Here is a 20504-nt window from a genome sequence, read left to right as displayed (position 1 = left end):
GGCTTCTTGTGTTTGGACCCAGCTGTCTCCCAACTATCTCTCCCGATGGATGGAACCAAAAGAGCTGGGAAGGTCTTTTATCAATGCCACTCAATCAAATCCAGGACCCCGGGGCCTGGGAGAACACTTGTCTGTCTCTTGTTCCTCCTCCCACCCTGACAGCCCCCCCCCCACCCCCCGCCTTCCCACATTTAGATATCAGAGGCAACCCAAATAAAGATTTAAAGCAAAGCCATATACTGCCTTGGCTCTTCAAAGGCAAGTCAGAGGTGGGAGGAAGGGCGGGGAATATAGTTCTGCAGGGTGCATTTTGTCGGTGCTGTGTGCTTTTTCGAGGAATTTCACATCGCTTCCTTCCTTGGACCCGCGCTGTCGCCCCTGAGCGGGGAGGGGGCTCAACATTTTGCAGGGTCAACAGGGGACCAAGAGGTTGGGTTCGCTTCCCAAGGTCACGGGGCTGGCGAGTGGCAGATCGGGGACGCATTCGTGAAAGAAATATCGGTTGAGCACTTACTTGTCCGGGGCACTGTGCTGAATATGGGGGATAAGCCGGGGGGGGGGGGGCAAGGTGACCGGGGTCCCTGCTCTCCCGAAACCTGTACTCTCACTGGGGAGACAGATAGTAATCAAGTGGATGAACTTATGATTTTCAGGTGGTGGTTAAGTGAGGGGCAGACTGGGGTCTTTTGGTTCCCAGTTGAGGATCTCCCTACAGTACCATTCCAGTCCTTTCCACGTTGGGCTAAGAGCTAACATTATGGGTACACACACCATTCTTCATCCATCCATCTGTCCATCCATCCGTCCATCCATCCGTCCAACCACCCACCCATCTATACCCATCCATCCACCCACCCATCCATCCAGGTCAAGGTTACCACCCTTTCGTATTTTCTGAACACAGTGGGTTTCGTGAAAGCTGAAAGGCTAGGCCCTCTGTCTGAAAGAGCACGGTTTTGTGACCCGGAGGGACTGAACTATAGTTCCGCTTCTGACTTGCTAAAGGTCACTCCGCCGAGGAGTGGCTGGTCACCATGGTCTTTCATCCGAGTGAACCCAGTCAGCGAGGGAAGTGACCTGTTTGGGAACAGTGACAAATGTCCTTAACGGGAATAGCGATTTCAAAGCAGGCTTGTGGGTTTTCCGGCTCGAATCCACCCAGACACCCTGCAGCATGGGACAGCCTTCCCAGGGCCATCTGTCCCATCTTCCAGAGGGAAAGGAGAGTAGACCCGTCGTCCCTGGACAGCTAAGATTTGAACACATGATGGGCAAGGAGGATAGAAACTAAAGCACGCTTCTTACGTGCATTCCTACAAGAAAGTTAAGTATCAGCCTCCTATATAGTCAAAAACTGAGATTGGGATGGTAAAGTGGTTTGCCCAAGGTCACATAGCTGAGGGAGAGTCAGAGATGTGACCGCGCCCTAAAATCTGTGGTCTGGATTTATCATCAAAGCCACGTGGTCCAGCATCAAAAGCCGCTAGAAAGACGCAAGGGGCCGGGGATTTTCACGGGGCAGTGAGGTGACGGGTGCTCAGCATCCCGTAAGAGCTTTCCCGTAATTCAGGAGACACAGCGGGGCTCAGGACAGGTGGACTACAACTGAGCATTCTTGTTCTTCAACTTCCTGAACCTGAGCTGTGGGACCCGTCTCACGGAAGACTTGATGCCTGCCTACAGCGCGTTCCCGGGCCGTGGAAAGTAGGCTTGGCTGGGAAAGAGGTCTTTGCAGTTGACCGGTTGGTTATCAGGCTCCCAAGAAAGAGAAGGAAATCGAGCCGTAACCCAAAAGGACACAGGGATCACATCCAAACCATTTATCGCGACCCACTTGAAATCTGGATCTGTGCTTCGGAATTTCTCGACAATGTGATGAGGTCCGAGAGGAATGTGAGAATGTTCAGGACCCGCTTTCATGAACAAGCCAGCGTTTTGCTTTTCCTTAGGACTCTGCATCAGATCTTTGGGTTATTAAAGACTGGAATGTGTAATTTTACGATTTTCCAAAATGCGCCTCGGCCTTTTTCATATTATTCTTCCTTTTTTTTACTTGTAACAAATCTGGAAGGGGATCAGAAACTCGGGAATGGTTAGTTTGCCTTGTTTTTTTTTCTCTTGCCAAGGGTACCCTGCAGCTGTACTTTTTATTATTGAAAACGGGAACGCCCTGGTTAAATGGAAAACCCAAAGGTTATGATTCTAGCAACAATGGAAACATTCAGATTTATGGATCCGGCGGCGGGGGTGGGGGTGGGGTTGGAAGGAAGCATGGAGGCACGATGGGACCAAGGGAGGAGGTGGGGAGGACAGAAAAGGTTGCGTGTTAACAATGTCTTCAAGATGCCAGAGAGATGCCCCGTGGAAAGGTGAGAAATGGGGCCACCGGCTCATGCGGATGGCTTCGAACATTCAGACGGTTGGCATGATGTAGATAAAGCACCTGGAAGAGCGGCCGCATTTTTTCCCTTTCTTTTGGACACAGGCGTGGGCGTCCTCTGGGGCCCAGATGTGTCCCAGAAAGAGTCTAGCTAACAATTAACGCGCTTGCTGTGAGGCGGGTACGATCCCAGCGTAGATGTGTTTTGATTGGGGAGATTTTTTTTTTTTTTTTTTTTTTACTTACCTGTGAGGGTCACTCCCCAGCTTGATACCAGGGCAAGTGTTTGGTGGAACCTAAACTCAGGCCATCCCATCCGAGTTGGGGAGCTGTTTTAAAATCCAGTGGAAAACCAAAGGACTCCCTGTGGGGTGAATGAGTCACTTGGAGCTTTCTAGCAAGGACCACCCCCCGTGCACGGGCTCACAGGCTGTTAGCCTCCCACCTTCACTGTTCAGGGTGGGCTGGAGAGGGCCCCCCCCCCGACCCCCGCCATGTGCGCTGAGCAGGACCATGACTGTTTATGGACCTCTCTATCCACCCACCGCCTGGCACTTGGTAGGGGCTCAGTACATCTCTGTTGGATGACTGGGTGAGTGGCCTTGGATATGAGAAATCTGGAGCACTGGAAGCAAGGTGTGGTTGGCCAAGGAAGCCAGACCTGACCTCGAGTCCAGCCTCTGCCCCTTCCCTGCGTGACCTCGGGAAGGTCACTTCACCAAGCTTCGGTTTCTGCCGCTGAGACAGGCTGGAGAGCAGCCACCCTGAAGAATTACTGGGAGATTAGGGTAAGGTCACTTAGGGCGTGCTACATAAATAATAACTCGTATCTCCTCCCATTTTGTTCTTCGCCCTCCCCGCCAGGCCGTCGGCCATCACAGTGAGGGGGAGGAATGTTCCAGTATTTCTTTCTTCTTCACACCCCCCAACGACAGACATATTTCTTTCTTCCTTCCTTCCTTCCTTCCTTCCTTCCTTCCTTCCTTCCTTCCTCTTTCTTTCTTTCTTTCTTTCTTTCTTTCTTTCTTTCTTTCTTTAACATTTATTTTTGAGAGAGAGAGAGAGACAGAACACGAGCAAGGAAGGACAGAGAGAGAGAGGGAGACACAGAATCCGAAACAGGCTCCAGGCTCCGAGCTGTCAGCACAGAGCCCGACGCGGGGCTCGAACCCACGAACCGTGAGGTCACGACCTGAGCCGAAGTCGGACGCTCAACCGACTGAGCCGCCCAGGCGCCCCACGACAGACAGATTTCTTAACATTTACTGATTTGAAAGAGATTGGAAGATGAGGACGGAAAATCTCCGGGCTGGGGGCTGAAATTCCAGCTAAGGAATGAATGAATCTGTGTTGGGGTTTACACCTTGGTAGAAATTCTCAAATATTGCCTCCCTAAAGGAAACACCTGGAGGCGTGTTAATCTACCTCAGGTCTGCCGAGGGACCAACTGGTGGTGTTACCGTTGCAACAAGAGCTGCTCTTGACGAAAGCTATCGGGAGATTTACATGCTTGATTTTATTTAATTCTTAGCTGCCTGGTGAGGTAAGTAGCATTAACTCGGATTCAGAGACGCTAAAAACGAGTCTCCGAGAGGGCAGACGCCCTGCTGGTGTCACACAGGCATTAAGCAGAAGAACGAGATCGAAACTCAGATACGTCTCCGCTCCTTAACTCGGGGTCTGGATTTTAGGGGATCCGGGAGCTCTGCAAACTGCACGCAAAGCTGTGCCAGGCACGTGCCGTTTTCCAAACTTTGTATTTCAGTGGATTTTTCCGGGACACAGCCCCGCACTTTTGTTCCCAAACGAGGCAGTGACCCCAGAGTCACGAAGGGAGACCCTCTTCCAGGGACCGAAGTACCTCCAGTGCCCTACGCCGGGGACTGGTGTCTGGGGAAGGGAGTGGACTGACATTACGTTGTACCAGCTCTGCAGATGTTAACTGAGCCTTGCTCACGGAGGCATCGGGAGAGGAGCTGGGGAGGCGTCCGAGCGCCCAGCCTTGTGTGTGCACGACGTGTCCGTCTGTCCTTCCCATCTGTCGCACGGGTATTTTAGCGCGTGGCTTTTTGGGTAGCGTAGTACCGCAGGGCAGAGACTTGCAATTCGCTCCCTTGAATTGCAACCCTCGCTCCCCTGTTGATCAGCCACGCGCGTGAGGCCTCGGGCGAGTTTCCGAACCTCTGTGTGCTTCCTTTTTGCCATCTGCAGCGTGAGGATAATCCCAGAACCCACGTCACGGGGTACCTTCCGGAGACAGCTTGGAACAGCACCAGGCAGGGGAAACGCTGCTGGCGTTTGTTTTTACTGTTGTTGTTGACGGTGTTATTACTTCTTTGCGCACGCAGAATGTCCCGGAATCTGGGAATATCGCGATGGGTAGGACACTGTCCCGCCTTCATGGAACATACATGCCGGAGCGGAGGGAAGGAAATAGTGATAGTTGTTACTTATTCGGTGTTTTTTTTTCTTTTTTCTTTCTTGTACCAAGCTCTGGACTAAGTTGCTTAATCTGTATTTTTCCGTCTCCTTCTCAACACCTCCCTTCACCATGAAAAGTGGAAAAGTAGAAGCATGTCGTTACTGTCCTTTCCATGTTATAGATGAAACTGAGCTCAGAAAGGTCAGCCTGTTTGCTCGAGGTCTCTACCCTCTTTATTTTGTTTTGTTTTGTTTTGTTTTGTTTTGTTTCATTTTATTTTATTTTATTTTATTTTATCATTCTTATTTACTTAAAACAAATTATTTAATGTTTATTTATTTTTGAGAGGGAGAGAGAGAGAGAGAGACGGACTCCGAAGCAGGCTCCAGGCTCCGAGCTGTCAGCCCAGAGCCCGATGCGGGGCTCAAACTCACAGACCGTGAGATCGTGACCCAAGCCGAAGTCGGACGCTTAACCAACTGAGCCACCCAGGCGCCTCCCCTCCCTCTTTTCTTTTTTCTTTTCTTTCCTTTTCTTTCCTTTCCTTTTCTTTTCTTTTCTTTCTTTTTTAAATTTTTTTTTTAACGTTTATTTATTTTTGAGACAGAGAGAGACAGAGCATGAACGGGGGAGGGGCAGAGAGAGAGAGGGAGACACAGAATCGGAAGCAGGCTCCAGGCTCTGAGCCGTCAGCCCAGAGCCCGACGCGGGGCTCGAACTCACGGACCGCGAGATCGTGACCCGAGCCGAAGTCGGCCGCTTAACCGACTGAGCCACCCGGGCGCCTCCTTTCTTTTTTTTTTTTTTTTTTTTAATCAGAGAGGAGGTTGGCGCTGACTCTCCCGGACTTGATTCTTCGCGCCTTGGGCCCGAGGTTCCCCCTCCGCCTTCAGAATGAGGGGTGGCTGGTCCCGGGGCCTCACTGGTCTCTCTCCTCCTGTCTTAGCAGATGACGAATGTTCTACCACGGACCACCCGTACAAGAAGCCCTACATGGAGACGTCGCCCAGCCCCGAGGACCCTTTCTACCGCTCCGGCTACCCCCAGCAGCAGGCCCTGAGTGCCTCCTACAGGACAGAGTCGGCCCAGCGGCACGCCTGCATGTACGCGAGTTCCGTGCCCCCCAGCGAGCCGGTGCCCAGCCTGGAGGACATCAGCTGCAACACGTGGTCCGGCATGCCTTCCTACAGCAGCTGCACGGTCACCACGGTGCAGCCCATGGACCGGCTACCCTACCAGCCCTTCTCCGCTCACTTCACCTCGGGGCCCCTGGTCCCCCGGCTGGCTGGCGTGGCCAACCACGGCTCCCCGCAGCTCGGAGAGGGAATGTTCCAGCACCAGCCCTCCGCGGCCCACCAGCCCGCGGTCAGGCAGTGCGGGCCTCAGACCGGCCTCCAGTCCCCCGGCGGCCTTCAGCCGTCCGAGTTCCTGTATCCTCACGGCGTGCCGAGGACCCTGTCCCCACATCAGTACCACCCTGTGCACGGGGTCGGCATGGTGCCAGAGTGGAGCGAGAACAGCTAAAGGGAGGGCTGCTTCGTCACGGACGTTGGCCGGGGAGAGAGAGAGAGAGAGAGAGAGCGAGCGAGAGAGCGGGAGACAGACGGAAGCAGAGAGGACCCCCGCGGGAGGCGTTTCTCCTCTGCAGTGTTCACGTCTGCCCTCGAGAGCCCTGGACGCTGATCTAATCAGTAGCTCGAAACCACAATTCAGAAAAGGTGACTTTGTTGTTTCAACACTTAAAAAAAAAAAAAGACAAAAAAAACCCCAAACAAACAAAACAAAACCAAGATGCGCCCCACCTGCCACGACCACTCCACGCGTCGGCCGGCCATGTTCACGCCACCTCCGGGAGTCCTCCGTGATTCCTTCTTTTGGCCTCCAAAAGGCCTTTGCCTTATCGAGGGTTTTAGCCTAAAGGTGTGGCTGGAGTCTTTCCTGTCTCAGTGTTAATGTTGACGTTGTTATATAATAAATAATAATATATTTTTTCTTTCAATTTTCTTAATGGGACCCAGTCCCTTATGGGGGAGGGAGGGGGGGAGGTCTGAGGCAAGTGTGTTTCCTATATGTACTTGTGGGGGTTCCCCTCACGTACACCACGGCCGGAACCGGAGATTCGCCACCCTGCCCTTGACTAAGAAATTACCTACCTCTGCCACGTGATGTTCTCGAGAAAGTTCCCTACGTCCTGGCCTTTGTCCGACTTTTCCCACCTTGCCGGGCTTCGCGGAGCCCCGCTTGGCCCTTCTTCTTTACCAGCGGGGTCAGCATAGCGTGGCACTCCGTCTGGCCTCCTATCTTACTCAGCCCTCCCGTCGTCCCAGCTCTGTCTTTCCAGCCGTCTGTCGCTAAGACGTGGCCTATAGCTTCCCGACCGGAAAGCTTGCTTTGAAAAACTTAAAAAGCCTTGGGTTACACGCGGGCAGAACTGTGATAAGCCAGGAGCAAGCTCTGTGCCGACAAGCGTTGCAAAAAGGCCAAAGCAAATATTCGTCCTGATAAAACACAAAGCCAGCCCCAAGCTTCCAAATGTCCGTCACCGTCGACCCGGCCCGGACGCCACGCGAGGCCCGCCGTTCCTAGAGAAAGGGCGAGACGTGCTCGCCGATTGGTTTTCTCCAAAGCGATCATACCAACGCCAGATGCCGACACCAAACTGTGGTTATTGAAAGCAGAAAACAGTATTAAAAAAAAAAATAAGCGTGTAAGTAAAATGTTATTGCAGGGTTCTTCAGATGTAATATTTTACTGGTACTATTTATTTATAAATAGGAATTCTAATTAAGTAATAACATGAAATGAAATCCAGCATGGGAGCTGGCCAAGAGCTTTTAATTTTATGAATACTCAAAACCAAGTTTGCGTTTTTTTTTCTCTTTCGAATGTGCTTTGCTTTCTTGATTAAAAAAAAAAAAAGTGTTTTTTTTTTTTTTAAACTGACCCTAATAAAGAGAACAGGGTAATATGTGAGGCTAAGTATGTCCAAGTATGAGCGAGTGTGTATGTTTGTACGTGAGTGTCTTCATGCGATTACGTCTTTTCATGTTGCTACGGGGGTGGGGTGAGAATTAAGTAACCATTTCGTGTATTTGTGCGCCAGTTAATGCCTAATAAATACCATGTGCTTAAAAAAGTATAAGGGACTTGGATCCCCCCTTTTATTTTCCTCGTTCTTTCTGCTGATTGAATAGAGGGCAAGTTAGGTGGAGGAAATAGGAAGAAATTGTCTTGCAGGTGCGTTTTTCGTCCCGTTTTCTTTGTCCTCCTGCTCTCAGGAACTGTGTGGGATCTCGTACGCGAGTGTGGTGGAGCTGTGAATATATTTATCCACTGGCCTGTGTCCCTGGAATGGAGTTAATTGATTTGCACTGAATTCGTGCCGACGTCGGACAAGAAAAATCGTCAGGAATCCCAGCTGATCAAAAGTATCGGTCGTACCGCACAGAACACCCCGTGCTGGAGTTTTCGGAAGGATCTCTTTCTTTGACCTTAATTGTTGGAAGCGAGTGTTCCGGAGGTCCCGATGCAAGCGACCTTGTGGGGCTTCCACGGATATTTATTTAAAACGCACACATTGAGGATTTGTGAGTTCTTCCTGTAGAATACCTATAAGGCAGAACAGAGCTACAGACTCGCGAGTGAATTCACGGCGCAATGTTTAAAAACGTTTATAATTTCCGTGCCTGCGCCTTTCAAATGATCAAGAACCATCAAAGAGATCACATCCCCTTGAAACAGGAACGATTAGGTTGTTGATTACAAATTATTCATTTAATCATACCCCCCCCCAACCTTTCCTAGGCAGAGAACTCCCAAGAAGCGTGAATTAATTGTACAGAAATGACAATTCAGCTTCTTTTAGGTACAGTGGACAAACTAGGTCCGTGGCCTTCGTGTCCCTGCAGAGAATGAATTAGTGAAGTTTCGCCGAATAAATTCTGATTGTGCTCTAAATAGGTATTTCTTCTGAAGAAAGAAAGAAAGAAACAAAAAGGTTGCCTTTGGAAAACTTAGCCTCCCAAACGAATTCCCCAACTGTACAAGGCAGGCAGTCAGTCTTATTTCTTCCCAAGAACGTCACAAGAGTACTGAATTCACACCACCAGCCCCCTCTCTGGGCACAGCACTCAAATAGTTGCTGGCGTTGGAAAATCACTAAAAACATGTTCGGGGCAAGTTTCATAAATCAGAGAAGGGACCTCTCGTTCCGTAACGGATGCAAGTGAACTGCTTTGGGTTCCAAACAATGGTTACCGAGGATCTTCTCACCGAATTGGTAGGGTTAAGGTCGTCCTATCTAAATATTCGTGTAGTTTTATCATTATGTAGATGTCAGGAGACACGATGTAAATTGCTCTGTTCCCATAATGTATTTGGTGGATACTTGCTCTGGACTGGACATGTGCAATATGTTCCCAGTAGTGAACAAGACGATGGAGGTTGTATCCTTCTGGAACTTCCGGTCTAGTGAGAGAAACAGCCCTTAGGTGATCATCTGCAAAATCAGTGGATTGCAGAGGCAGGAAGACCGATGAAGGCAGCATGCGTGAGGTCACAAAACGGTACGATGAGGGGTCCTAACTCGGTCTGGAGGAGGTGACTTCTGAGCAGAGCCCTGAACGCTGAGTAGGAATTAACCAGGTAAAAAGTTGGGAGGAGGAGCATTTCAGGCAGAGGGGACTTCCGGCCTGTGCAAAGGTCCTGAGGCAGAAATGGCGATGAAGGAAGGAGCCGTGGGTTCATGAGTGGGTAGTGATGACCTTCTTTATATTCACTAATTCAACGAGCATTTGCTAAGGTCCCACCCTATGTGGTAGACACCCTTCCTCGTTGAGCGCCTACTCATGGTGTTAGGCTCTTTTCCAGCTAGTTCCCAGAGGACAGTCTCGATCTGTGAGCTGGTGGGGCTTCCTTGCACTTGAGAGAGGAGTGGGACAGCGTCCTCCTGGCTTTCTGGTCCAACACGGGGTATGTGAGCGTGAGACTCAAAAGTTCTGGGATCACCGGAAGGATCGCCAGGACTCGCAGAGATTCAGATCGTTAGTATTCTTGAGCTCAGAGAGGTTGGGAACACCCCCCAGCCTCACTGCTGGTGTGTGGCCGAGCTCAGCAGGGACCCTCAGTTTACCCGAGCCTCAGCTTCCTCCTTCACTGAAAGGGGATAAGGGCACCTGCCTCAAAGGACTGTTGTGAACTTTAAGTGGGTGGGATCTATAGAAATGTCCAGTAAAGTGCTTACTGTAGTAGATGCTAAATAAATGCCTGGAAAGACAGACTTCCCTCAATGAAATGCAAGTGAGACGTAACTTTTATTCATTGAGTTAGCAAATGTATATTTAACGAATAATGATACCGATTTTCTAATGAGAAGATAAGAAATCCCAGAAACTGTTGGCTGGAATGAACATGGATACATCTCTTTTTTTAAGTTAATTAATTTATTTATTTAGAAAGAGAGAGAGAAAGAACCAGTGGGGAAGGGGCAGAGAGAGACGGGGGGACCGAGGAGCTGAAGCAGGCTCAGAGCTGACAGCACAGAGCCGGACGCGGGGCTTGAACTCACAAACCATGAGATCATGACCTGAGCCGAAGTTGGATGCTTAACTGAGCCACCCAGGCACCCCCCCCCAAAAAAAATAGATACACCTTTTAAGAGGGGAACTTGGCAAACTATATCAGAAGCCCTAAAATTGTGCCAATCAGTTAATCTGATGATTCGACTTTGAGGAATTTGGTCCTAAGGAAGTAATTGGGAATGTGCATCGTACTTATTTTCTGGGACATTCGTCATGATTTTTTAAAATTCTGCAAAACTGGAGGGGCATCTGGGTGGCTCAGTAGGTTGAGGTCTGACTTCGGTTCAGGTCATGATCTCACGGTTTGTGAGTTCGAGCCCTGCATCAGGCTCTGTGCTCACAGCTCAGAGCCAGGAGCCTGCTTCGGATTCTGTGTCTCCCTCTCTCTGCCCCAAGGGGTATTTAAGATACATTGTAAGTCAAAGACGCTGATGACAACCGCCGTGCCCAGCAGCTTCTCGGTCGTCTTGAATGCAACGGCCTTCATTCGAGCATAGAGGGGCACGAAAACCACTGTTCGTGTGCACGACACAACAATAACAGCGGCAGGATTGTGAGTGCTTACGTTTTCTTTGTGTTTTCGGATACGTCTCCATTCTCCTGTGTGACGAAGACGAATTATCTTTGCAACTGGGAACAGAACTAGTGAAATAAAATCTAGTTTCTTTGGGGGCGCATTGTCCAATCGAGTTTGTGAGGAAGGCGGGGCACCTGGTGTCTGTGTGCTTCGAGGGCGAAGGGGCTGGAGACCCGTCGAGGAGTGCCCTTGGCCCGGTCGGTGACAGAGCTGGACGCCGGTCCCAGTCGGCCGACTGCTAATCACGGGACATTCTACCTCCGAAACAAGGAGACACCTGGGTGCTTCTCTGTTGCCACTTTCTGGGGTTGGCCCTTGCTGGCTTGTTCCTCTCGGTGCGGTAGGATGTTGTCCTGGTCCGAATTATTATTCGCTTGTTAACAAATACAGCACACACACGCACACGCGCACACACACGCACACAATATACACATACACAAACACGTGTGCAACATATACATACGAACACACGCAGGCCGTTGTGAGAATCTCACCTTTGTTCCCTACCTGACCTGGCTCGTAAAAGTCACTTTGCCGCTTACTGCTTCCGTGACCTTGCGCAAGTCACTTAACCTCTTTGACCCTCCATTTAATCATGTGCGGCATGAGGATAAGGGTACGTCCCCCCCCCCCCCACCCGGGACGTTCGAGCCAGCATTCGGTGGGACAGTGGGTATCGAGGGTGCTGGGCACAGAGCCCCGTGTAAGGCAATGGCTGTCAGCTGATAAATAGATGAATTAGTATTGATTATCCTCATTGCTATTAGCCCCTCTCCTCCCCGTCCTCCCCCCCCCCCGCCCCCTCCCCCTCCTTCGCTGGTTGGGAAATTCGCCCCTTGCGATGCGCTAGGAGTTTTACAGGGCACCTCAGCTCGGTGAGGGTTGGGAAAACGATACTATCCTCGCCATCGCCACTGTCGTCACTTAGGACGAGAATTCAAACACAGGTCTTCCACCCAGGCCCCACCTCAACCCCGGGTCCCCTGCGGCAACCACGAGCGACCAGAACTCTCTACGCCCCAGAAGGCCGACAACCCCACGCCTTCTCTCTTCTGACCTCACAACTGCATTCTTCTGCCTGTTGATGAAGGAGAGAGGAACCCCATCAAAAGACTGGGGTGCCCCCTCCAGAAAAGGAGAAATGGAGGCAAGGAGGTCGAAAAAAGCCGAATACCCATCACACGAGGAATCCGGCACAAATACGGATTTGCCCAAGTGTTCATCCCACTACATAGCCCCGTGGCCTTGAGCAAGCCTCCTTGCCTTCCTGGTCTCGCCCACACAGACCGCTGCTCCCAAATGCTGGTGTCAGGGGCTGCTTTGAGGGAGCCCTAGAGTAAGAGAGTAAAGCTGCTCATTCAGCAGCTCCCCAGCCCCTCAGACAGGGGGTAGGAGTGCTTGACCCGAGAAAGGCTCCCGGTCTCTGCCTCTGTCTCTCCCAGCGTCGGAATCTGGAGTAGAGAAATAAACGGACTGACGCTGCTCGTACTCACTCGCTCACTCTGGTCCCTAACCAAACTCTCTTCGAGTTCCTTCCACCTAGATCCCCAAGATTGTCCCTTTCTTATAATTGTGGTTCTCCAATCTTCCCTTCACCTCTGTGAGTTCCCTTTCAGAGCTGTCACCCACACTTGTATGGGTTGAACGTGGCACAACCCTCGGAAGGCAGCTTTCACAGGGGTAGTCTACCTGAGTGGTGCCTCTTGGAGTGGTGCAGTGCACAGCCTGCCCAGCTGTCCCTGGCAGCTCTGCACCACGAATCCTGTCGTTACGTTCTTTTCTTTAAGGTTGTACCCTAGCAGATAAAAATCTTGATGTGGAAATCGCGTAGAGATCTTCTGTCCCAGCCCTCTGCCTCCGGAGAAGTCAACATCTAAAAACCATGGGCATAAGATAGTTGCCGTAGGGTTGAATCCTGCTCAAACCCAATTCAGGTATTCTGCGGGTTGAATTTTGTCCCTACGACAAAAATCCAGAGGAGAAAAGAAATCAGCCGTCACAAGGGACGCTTGAGGTAGAAAAGCTGACTTGGCTTTCTCAATATCAGTTGTATGTAGGAGGTGAGTCTTATTTTCCTGTTCTGTTTACCTGCTTGAAGTCACGTAAGCTGGAAGTCTAGCCATTGGCAGTGGCCTTGCCCAGCTCTCTCTGCTACCTGCCTTCTTTCCCTGGAGAAAAATGCAGTGGAAGGGAAAAAAGGAGGAGGGAGAGAGAGAGAGAGAGAGAAGGAGAGAGAGAGAAACCCCAGGAAAGCTTTTACATTGCTCTAATTTCTGAAACATAAAAGCTATTCTTTTAGAGTAAATCCATTTTTTCCCTGTGGCATTAAGGACAGAGAAATTCCTATGAAAATAATTTGTCAAGTCCCGACTGATCAAAGATACGTATGAAAGGACCCCACTTTTTTTCTTCCCAACGCAGAAACCAGCCCCCATCCCAGCTCAGAATGAATTGGCAATTCATTTACTGACTGTCAGTCCAAGTAGCACAATCCCCACCACATCTTTAACTGGGACGGGACCAGAAGGAAGCAATTCTGTGCCCACCGAGTATACAAGCTGGGGGTATGTTAGTGATTAAGGGATCCTGGCCTGGGGGAGGCAGAGAGATATGACTCAGATTCACAAATGCACCATAAATCTCCCTCTTTTATTCAAAATGTGTGTTTTATAGTCGTTTCCTGGCCAATTGCTGCCTTGAATAAATATATAACATATCTGGACTTAGCTTTTTAGGCCGGGAGCTGGGGTTTGTCTTGAGGGCCAGGCATTCTTGATATTTCCAAGAGCTAGCAAAAGAAGTGAATGGTGAAGCTCTCCTTTCTTCCTGACGCCCCAGCCACATTCTCCGCAGAAGAGAAAAGTGGAGGTGGGCGCTGATCGGGCCGACAGAGAGAGGGCAGCAACCGGGTCTGCGGAGCTGAAAAGGCCGCCAGCCCTCCTTCCCACCCGGCGCCCCCTGACCAGGCACCCGCCCGCGAGGCTGCAGCCTCAGAAGGTCATTGGCTGCATCTGTTCAGATCCATTGACGCAGGCACTGGCCAAAGAGCTTGGCTTAAAGGATCAGGGGTTTAGGGGGAAAAAAAGAAAAAGAAAAAAGAAAAGAACGTGGGAGATTTCTGTTCATTCCCGAAGCATCAGGTCCCTGGCTTGCATCCCATTCCCTCAAGGCTGCCGTTTCCAGAGGTGGGAGAACCGGAGGCCCGATGACTTTTACCCACGCTCCTCCTGCCGCTTGCCATCACCCTGAGGTTGAGGTTAGATCAAGCTCCAGAGAGCATCCCCCGACCCCCAGCCCTGGGTACTGAGGGCTGGTTGTCTGCTGGGCATTTCTACGGGATGACGGGGCACAGGCCCCAGACTCGCCTTTGAGCCCCTTAGAAGCCAGCAAAAAAAAAAACACAAAAAAACGGAGAACCTACTTTGTTATGAGGTTTCTGACACAGCTCTGTGGGGAGTGCCGGGACCAGTCTCATCCCCATTTTACAGGTGAGCGAATGGAGGCTCAGAGAGGGGGTCACTTGCCCCAGGCTCCGTTGCTACCGCAGACAGACAAGCGCTTCCCCCTTCTCCCTTCGGGGCGCTAGGCGCTCGCAGGGTGCCCAGCGACACAGCCGCGGCGGCGTGGTCCCCGCCCTCGAACGGATCTCAGTCCGGTGTGACGTTCCAGGCCTTGCGTCTGGATTCCTGAGCGTCAGCTCAGGGCCCGGCAGGAAGTGGGTGCTCAGAAACTTTCTGCCAAATCCCCCGACTTCCCACAGGCTGGCTGATCTAAGTTGGAGGGAATGTTAATCTTGATGTATACGCAGGGGTCAGGGAGTACTTTCTTATTTCTCAGAGAGAGTTGTGCGTAAGAACGCTCGGGGGGTCAGGGGAGACATTCGGGGGGAAGGGAGGGCTAAATCTGGCGTAGCCTGTAGGTTACAACCTCAAGGGCAGGAGCTTGGTGCTGAGTGGGGCTCAAAGGCCGGGAACGAAGGTGCGGGGTGGCGGGGTGGGGGGCAGGGGCGTGGGTCTCCACCGGGGGCAGAGCTGAATCCGACGGCCCAGGATGGAGTCCCACCTTTGCCACTTCTCCGAGATGCCGGGTCTGGTGACCTTCGTCCGCTTCCTGTGTCTTTACTCCTGCGGTAAAGAAAGATGGGAGGATTGTCTGTGAATGAAAACCGGGAGGCGGGGGAAGGAAGGACCTATTTGCATGGTGCCAGGCATGTGAAAAACACTCAGAGAGCAGAGCCGTTTCAGCTACTGTCGTGCAAAGAATCTGGGACTGCAAACCTCCGCGTGGTCCGCGGAGGACGATCAATGAGGGGACAGAGGCCGGAATCCCGAGCACACATCAGTGAGCTCTATCTGGTCCCGTGTGTGCAGGCTGTGTTTTCCCAAAGTGGCCACGGCAGTAACTGCGTCCCCCGGTGGCTTCTAGAATCTTCGCGCTTCTCCCATCAAGAGGTGGAGTCTGATTCTCCCCCTTGGGTGCGAGCTGGACCTCGTGGTGGCTTCCTTCTGGCAAACGCCGTGTGAGAGGGGGTGACGGTCCCCAGCACCAAGGGTCGAGTTGAAAGCGGGTCAGGCCAAGGGTGGGGGACAGGGAGTGACCTCCTCAGTCGGAAAACCTCCCAAGGCGAGGTCATGAAAAGCGGGTGCCGTTTCTGTCTTACTTGCCCCTGCCCCCGGGAGACTCACTCTCGAAACCCAGCCGGCCTTCTGTGAAGGGACAGCCGCCTGCCGGGAGAGCCCCCAAAGGGAGGTCCGCGTGGAGAGACGTAGAAGCCCCAGCCTGCCAGCACTACCCCCAGACACGTGAATGAAGAGCCTTCAGTTCATCCTGCAACCCCCTTACCCCCCCTCCCAACCCCCTCCCACCCTGCCCTTGACCCGGTAGGTGCAGAGGCTCAGGGTTCCGGCCACGCACCGTCTGGATCACGTAAGGAAGCGTCGTCCTGCACCACCACCTTTGGGGATGGTTTGCATCTCAGCCCTCAGAGCTGGAACAGCCTGTGTAGTTGGTAGAAACGTACTTGGCTCTGAACTTCCCAGCTGCCCAAACGAGGAGAGAATGAATAGTTTGTGACAATAGTCCGAGAGGTTGTAAGAGACCAACAAATCGCCATGTTTGCTGAAGACCGGGAGAGAGTTTTCTCTTGGGCTCCTGGAAAGAGGACGTAGTGGGGGCGCCTCGGTGGCTCAGTCGGTGAAGCGTCCGACTTCGGCTCAGGTCACGATCTCAGGGTTTGTGAGTTCGAGCCAAGCGTCGGGCTCTTTGCTGACGGCTCAGAGCCCGGAGCCAGCTTCGGAGTCGGTGTCTCCCTCTCTCTCTGCCCCTCCCCTGCTCACGCTCTCTCTCTCTCTCTCTCTCTTTCAAAAATAAAGAAACATTAAAAAAAAATTTTTAAGTGTTGAATGAATAAAGAATAAATGGCTGTGCAGTCATTCCAACAGGTCCTCCATCAACAGGCTCTCTCGTAACAAAAGAAGGAACACCCTGGTTTAAAGAGGTAAGAAGTCAGCTTGGGAACTTGAGAGACATCTAGGTTCAAGTCCCAGCGATGCCTCTGACTGGCTGTGTGACCCTAGGTGAGTTAGTCAACGTCTCTGGGTCTGCTTGCCTGCTCTCCGGAGACAGGGAGACTCCCCGCGGCGGTTTCACGGTGCAGCGAGAACCACGGTGATTTTGAAAGGATCCCGGGGCAGGGCTGAGGCCAGTTGGAGCCGCAGACCTTTCCCTTTTCCTCTCACTCTCTCTTTCCTGAGCTTCACACTCTCCCCCAGCCACTTGAGAAGAACAAGCTTGGGTTTCAAGTGGCTCCCCTGGGAATGGGGCCCCAGGTCGGGGGCCGGGGCAGGACCATCCCCCCCGGCACTCAGGGCCGATCTAAAAACAGGCCAGGGGAGGGAAGACCTCCTCCCTCTGCGCACCCTCCCTGCTCTCTGGGGAAGCAGGCCAGCCAGGGCGCCCCGTCCTAAGTGCCTCCCGTTCCCCTCCCCCCTACACCCCCACGTCAAGCTTCTCCTCTCTCGAGGAGGGAACTGTAAGTACTTTAGACAACAGGCTGATAGTGTCAATGAGATGGATGAGACAGGCAGCTTATCTCGCTTAAAGAGACATGACTGGCTGGGCCTGTGGCCTCCCCCCCACCCCTTCTCTTCCTTCCCAGCCTGTGAATTTAATTTTCTTTCAGAGGCACATCCGCAAGCACGCCTGCACCCAGACCCGGGGAAGCTTCTTCAGCTAACCTGGTCTTTCTCCCTCTTGTTCACTGCGCTCATTGCTTGTGAAACTCAGGCAGCCACCAGGACGCCGGTTGTGCCCTTAAGGAGACCGAGAGGACTCTGGAAATTTGAGGTGGGGGGGGGGGCAGGATGGAGTATCCTCCCCTCCCCTCAGCAGAATTAACTAAAAGGAAAGGAAAGAAAAAAAAAAAAAAAAAAAAGAAATAAAACCCCCAAACGAAAAAACAACAAAACTCTTGTTCGTCCTCACCCTTATTTCTACTCCGGACCTTTAGGCTCTCGAGTCTAGATTCTAGAAGCTCGAATTGCATTCCCAGGCATGACAGCGTTCCTGAGCTTTGGGGCTACAGGTGGCAGCGTGAAAATTGGAGGTGCTCAGGGCTGTGGCCCCACTTCTGGATCCAGACACAGGGACAAAGGGGTAGAATGTTTGCCGGAAGGATAGTCCCAGAAAATTAGAGGTTGTGGATCAGTCCCCAAAGGGTGTGCCCCCTATAATCCAACCACTCTCCTTCTGGGTTCCTATCCCAAAGCAGTTGTTCTTAACCTGGGGTGATTTTACTCCCCAGAATTCAGCCGTGTCCGGAGACATTTTTTTTTAATTGAAGTGTAGCTGATATACAATATCCTATCAGTTTGAGGCATGCAACGTAGTGACTCAATATTTTTATACATCTCAGAGCGACCCCCACGGGAAGCGTAGGAACCATCTGTCACCGCGCGGAGTCAGTCGTTACATTATCGTGGACTGTATCCCCTGTGCTGTAAGCTACAGCCCCAGGACTTAGTTACTTTACACTCGGAAGTTTGTATCACTTAATCCCCTTTACCTGCCTCTGGAGACATTTCTGGTTGTCCTGACGTGTGTGTGTGTGTGTGTGTGTGTGTGTGTGTGTGTATGTTGCTGGACATCCTATAGTGCCCAGGACAGCCCTCCACAAAAAAGGAATTATGAAGCCCCAAATGTCGGAGGTAGACCCCCACCCTAGAGAAATATCAGGGCAGAGGCACAAAGAAGAAATGTACAAAGAAGTGCTCGGCAACCTTTTTTTGTTTTTTTTTTTCTTTAACAGAACAGACTTGGAAACAATATGCATTAATAGGAGACTGACTCCATGAATAAGGCTTGACCCTGGCTGCAAGCTATAATCATTCAGAGTTGTAACATCTGCTGCCTAGACCCTGCCCTCAGAGTTCTCACTAGGTTTGTTTGGGGGGGGGGGGGCATCCAGGCATCCCTATTTTAAAAGGGACCTTCCTACACACCTATACTTTGGTGTTTTGTTTGTTTGTTTGTTTTTTATTTTTTTTAATGTTTATTATTTTATTTTTGAGAGAGAGAGAGAATGCGAGTAGGGGAGGAGCAGAGAGGGAGACACAGAATCGGAAGCAGGCTCCAGGCTCTGATGTGTCAGCACAGAGCCTGACGCAGGGCTCGAACCCACGGACCGCGAGATCATGACCTGAGCCGAAGTCGGACGCTTAACCGACTGAGCCACCCAGGTGCCCCCCACTTTGGCGTTTTAATATGCAGCCAGAGCGGAATAAACTCGGTTGTATCTACTTTTAGGAATGCTATGTCGTTATGAAAAAAACCAGGTTGATCTGTGTGCACCTACACGGCAAGACCCCCCAGACACATCATCGAATGGAAGAAGCCACTTGCCGAATCAGAGATTCGAGGAGATGCCATTTGGAAACAAAACCAACCACCCCCCCCCCTTCCCCCCGGGAAAAGTCTACGTACCAATAGCTACACAAAATACGACTACCTAACGCGGGAGGTACATGTGCGTGTCAAGCATGAAACGGGTTCTGGAAAGATACACCCACCCCCCCACAATGCTGTCAGTGGTTAGTTCCTGGGAGACGCTGAAGGGGCCAAGACAGGAGGGGAAGGGGGTCCTTGTGGCTTTATCTGCAAGGTTAATTTTTTTTGAGCAAGGGGAACTTATTCATGATTTTATAAGTAAACCCTAACTGCTGTAGGCAAACAGGAGAACACTGGGAATACAGTCAGTGAAAATCAGTGGGGTCGGACATGGCTCGGGGCACCAGACCTTTCTCAGCCGAGGCTTGGGCTTTTTTATGCATTTAATATCTGGAGGCAGCGGCTTCTTGCGCCCTCCCCTGCCACAGCTACCCACCCCCCCAGCTTTGGGGCTGCCCCGAGCCTCCACGTGTGCCCCCCCAGCAATGGACAGCTGATTGGAGGGGAGGCTGACAGCCGCTCGTTTCATTAATAAGGGTCCTGTCCAGGGAGCTTAAAGCGCCAGATTTCTCGCTCCCTCTCTCTTTCTTCCCAGAAGTCTGCTGTTAGTGATCAAAGCCATTCCGTGTCTCCGGGCGGCCTGGGGGAGAATGAAGGGGCCGGCCCTGGAGGCTGTCCCACCACGAGGGGCTGGAGGTCCCCACCTGCACTGGAGCAGGGAGAGGGGAAGGGCTTGGAGCAGGAGGGCCGGGCGGGCGGGGGACTCCCCGGGGAGCCCTCCTACCTGCACACTCTCCGTTATTTCCCATTTGTTGCACACCTATCACACGCCAGGTCCTGTGTCGAGCGGTGACAAGCTGACTCCGGCTGCAGCGAGGAGGGGCGTGGGGGGTTTCGGTAGGGTACATGCGAAGGTGGGCACAGACAGAGGGCACGCAGCCCCAGCCGGAGAAACCAAGGGGTCAGGATCTCCTTTCTCTTCATGCTCGTTGCCTTCCCACCTCTGATTCCTCTGGCCTCTGCACTCCTCTAGCTGCAGCCCAAATATCCAGATCAGCGCTCGGGAGTTCTGTTTTTGCCCTGTTGTTGTTGTTGTTGTTGTTTTTGATACGTGCAAAGACAGGTGGCCACGAATTGTTTCATGCACGGCTGTCGTGTCTCTCTGAGATCGGGTGCCCACCTTTGAGGCCTCTGGGACAGATCTCATCAGTCCCTTCCCTCAAAGACGTATCCTTTCCGCCTTGCCCTGATCAAGGCAGCAATATGCCCATGGCGATCGTGTTCTTTTTTTTTTTTTTTTGGGTCAAGTACTTGCTTGCAGCCAGAAGGGTCCCTGTGATTCATGGCCAGAAAATCAGGAGGAATCACGTTGGAGGGGGGCGGTTTCTAGGAAAAGTTCTCCTTTTTGTGAAAAGGGAATACCTTTCTGTTGGCCCCTTTCTCCTGGGTTTGGACACTGGAGTGAAGTGCGATATTCGGTGCTCTGGCAGCTCTCAGGGGACCATGAGACAACAAGGACAAGATTGGAAGCCAGCCTGTTAAATATAGTGAGGAGAAAGGATTGAAAAAGTCTGCACATGGATAAACTGGTTGAGCAGCTGT

General features: G+C 51.8%; 1 protein-coding gene across 6 annotated transcripts in view; it reads left to right on the top strand.

Moving 5' to 3' along the window:
* TBX5 (T-box transcription factor 5) overlaps nucleotides 1-7960 on the top strand; it is a 48406-nt gene extending 40446 nt beyond the window's left edge. For 5 of the 6 annotated variants that reach the window (XM_042910912.1, XM_042910909.1, XM_042910911.1 and 2 more), the window contains exon 9: nucleotides 5749-7960. In XM_042910912.1, the coding sequence (XP_042766846.1) occupies nucleotides 5749-6326 (578 nt within the window). In that variant the 3' untranslated portion in view covers nucleotides 6327-7960. The remainder of the gene's footprint in view (nucleotides 1-5748) is intronic. The other variant, XM_042910908.1, reaches the window with a different exon arrangement.
* The last annotated feature ends 12544 nt before the right edge of the window (nucleotides 7961-20504 follow it).

This window comes from Panthera leo, chromosome D3 (assembly GCF_018350215.1).
Source record: "Panthera leo isolate Ple1 chromosome D3, P.leo_Ple1_pat1.1, whole genome shotgun sequence".
Lineage (NCBI taxonomy): Eukaryota > Metazoa > Chordata > Mammalia > Carnivora > Felidae > Panthera > Panthera leo.
This window is presented reverse-complemented; position numbering and strand designations above follow the sequence as displayed.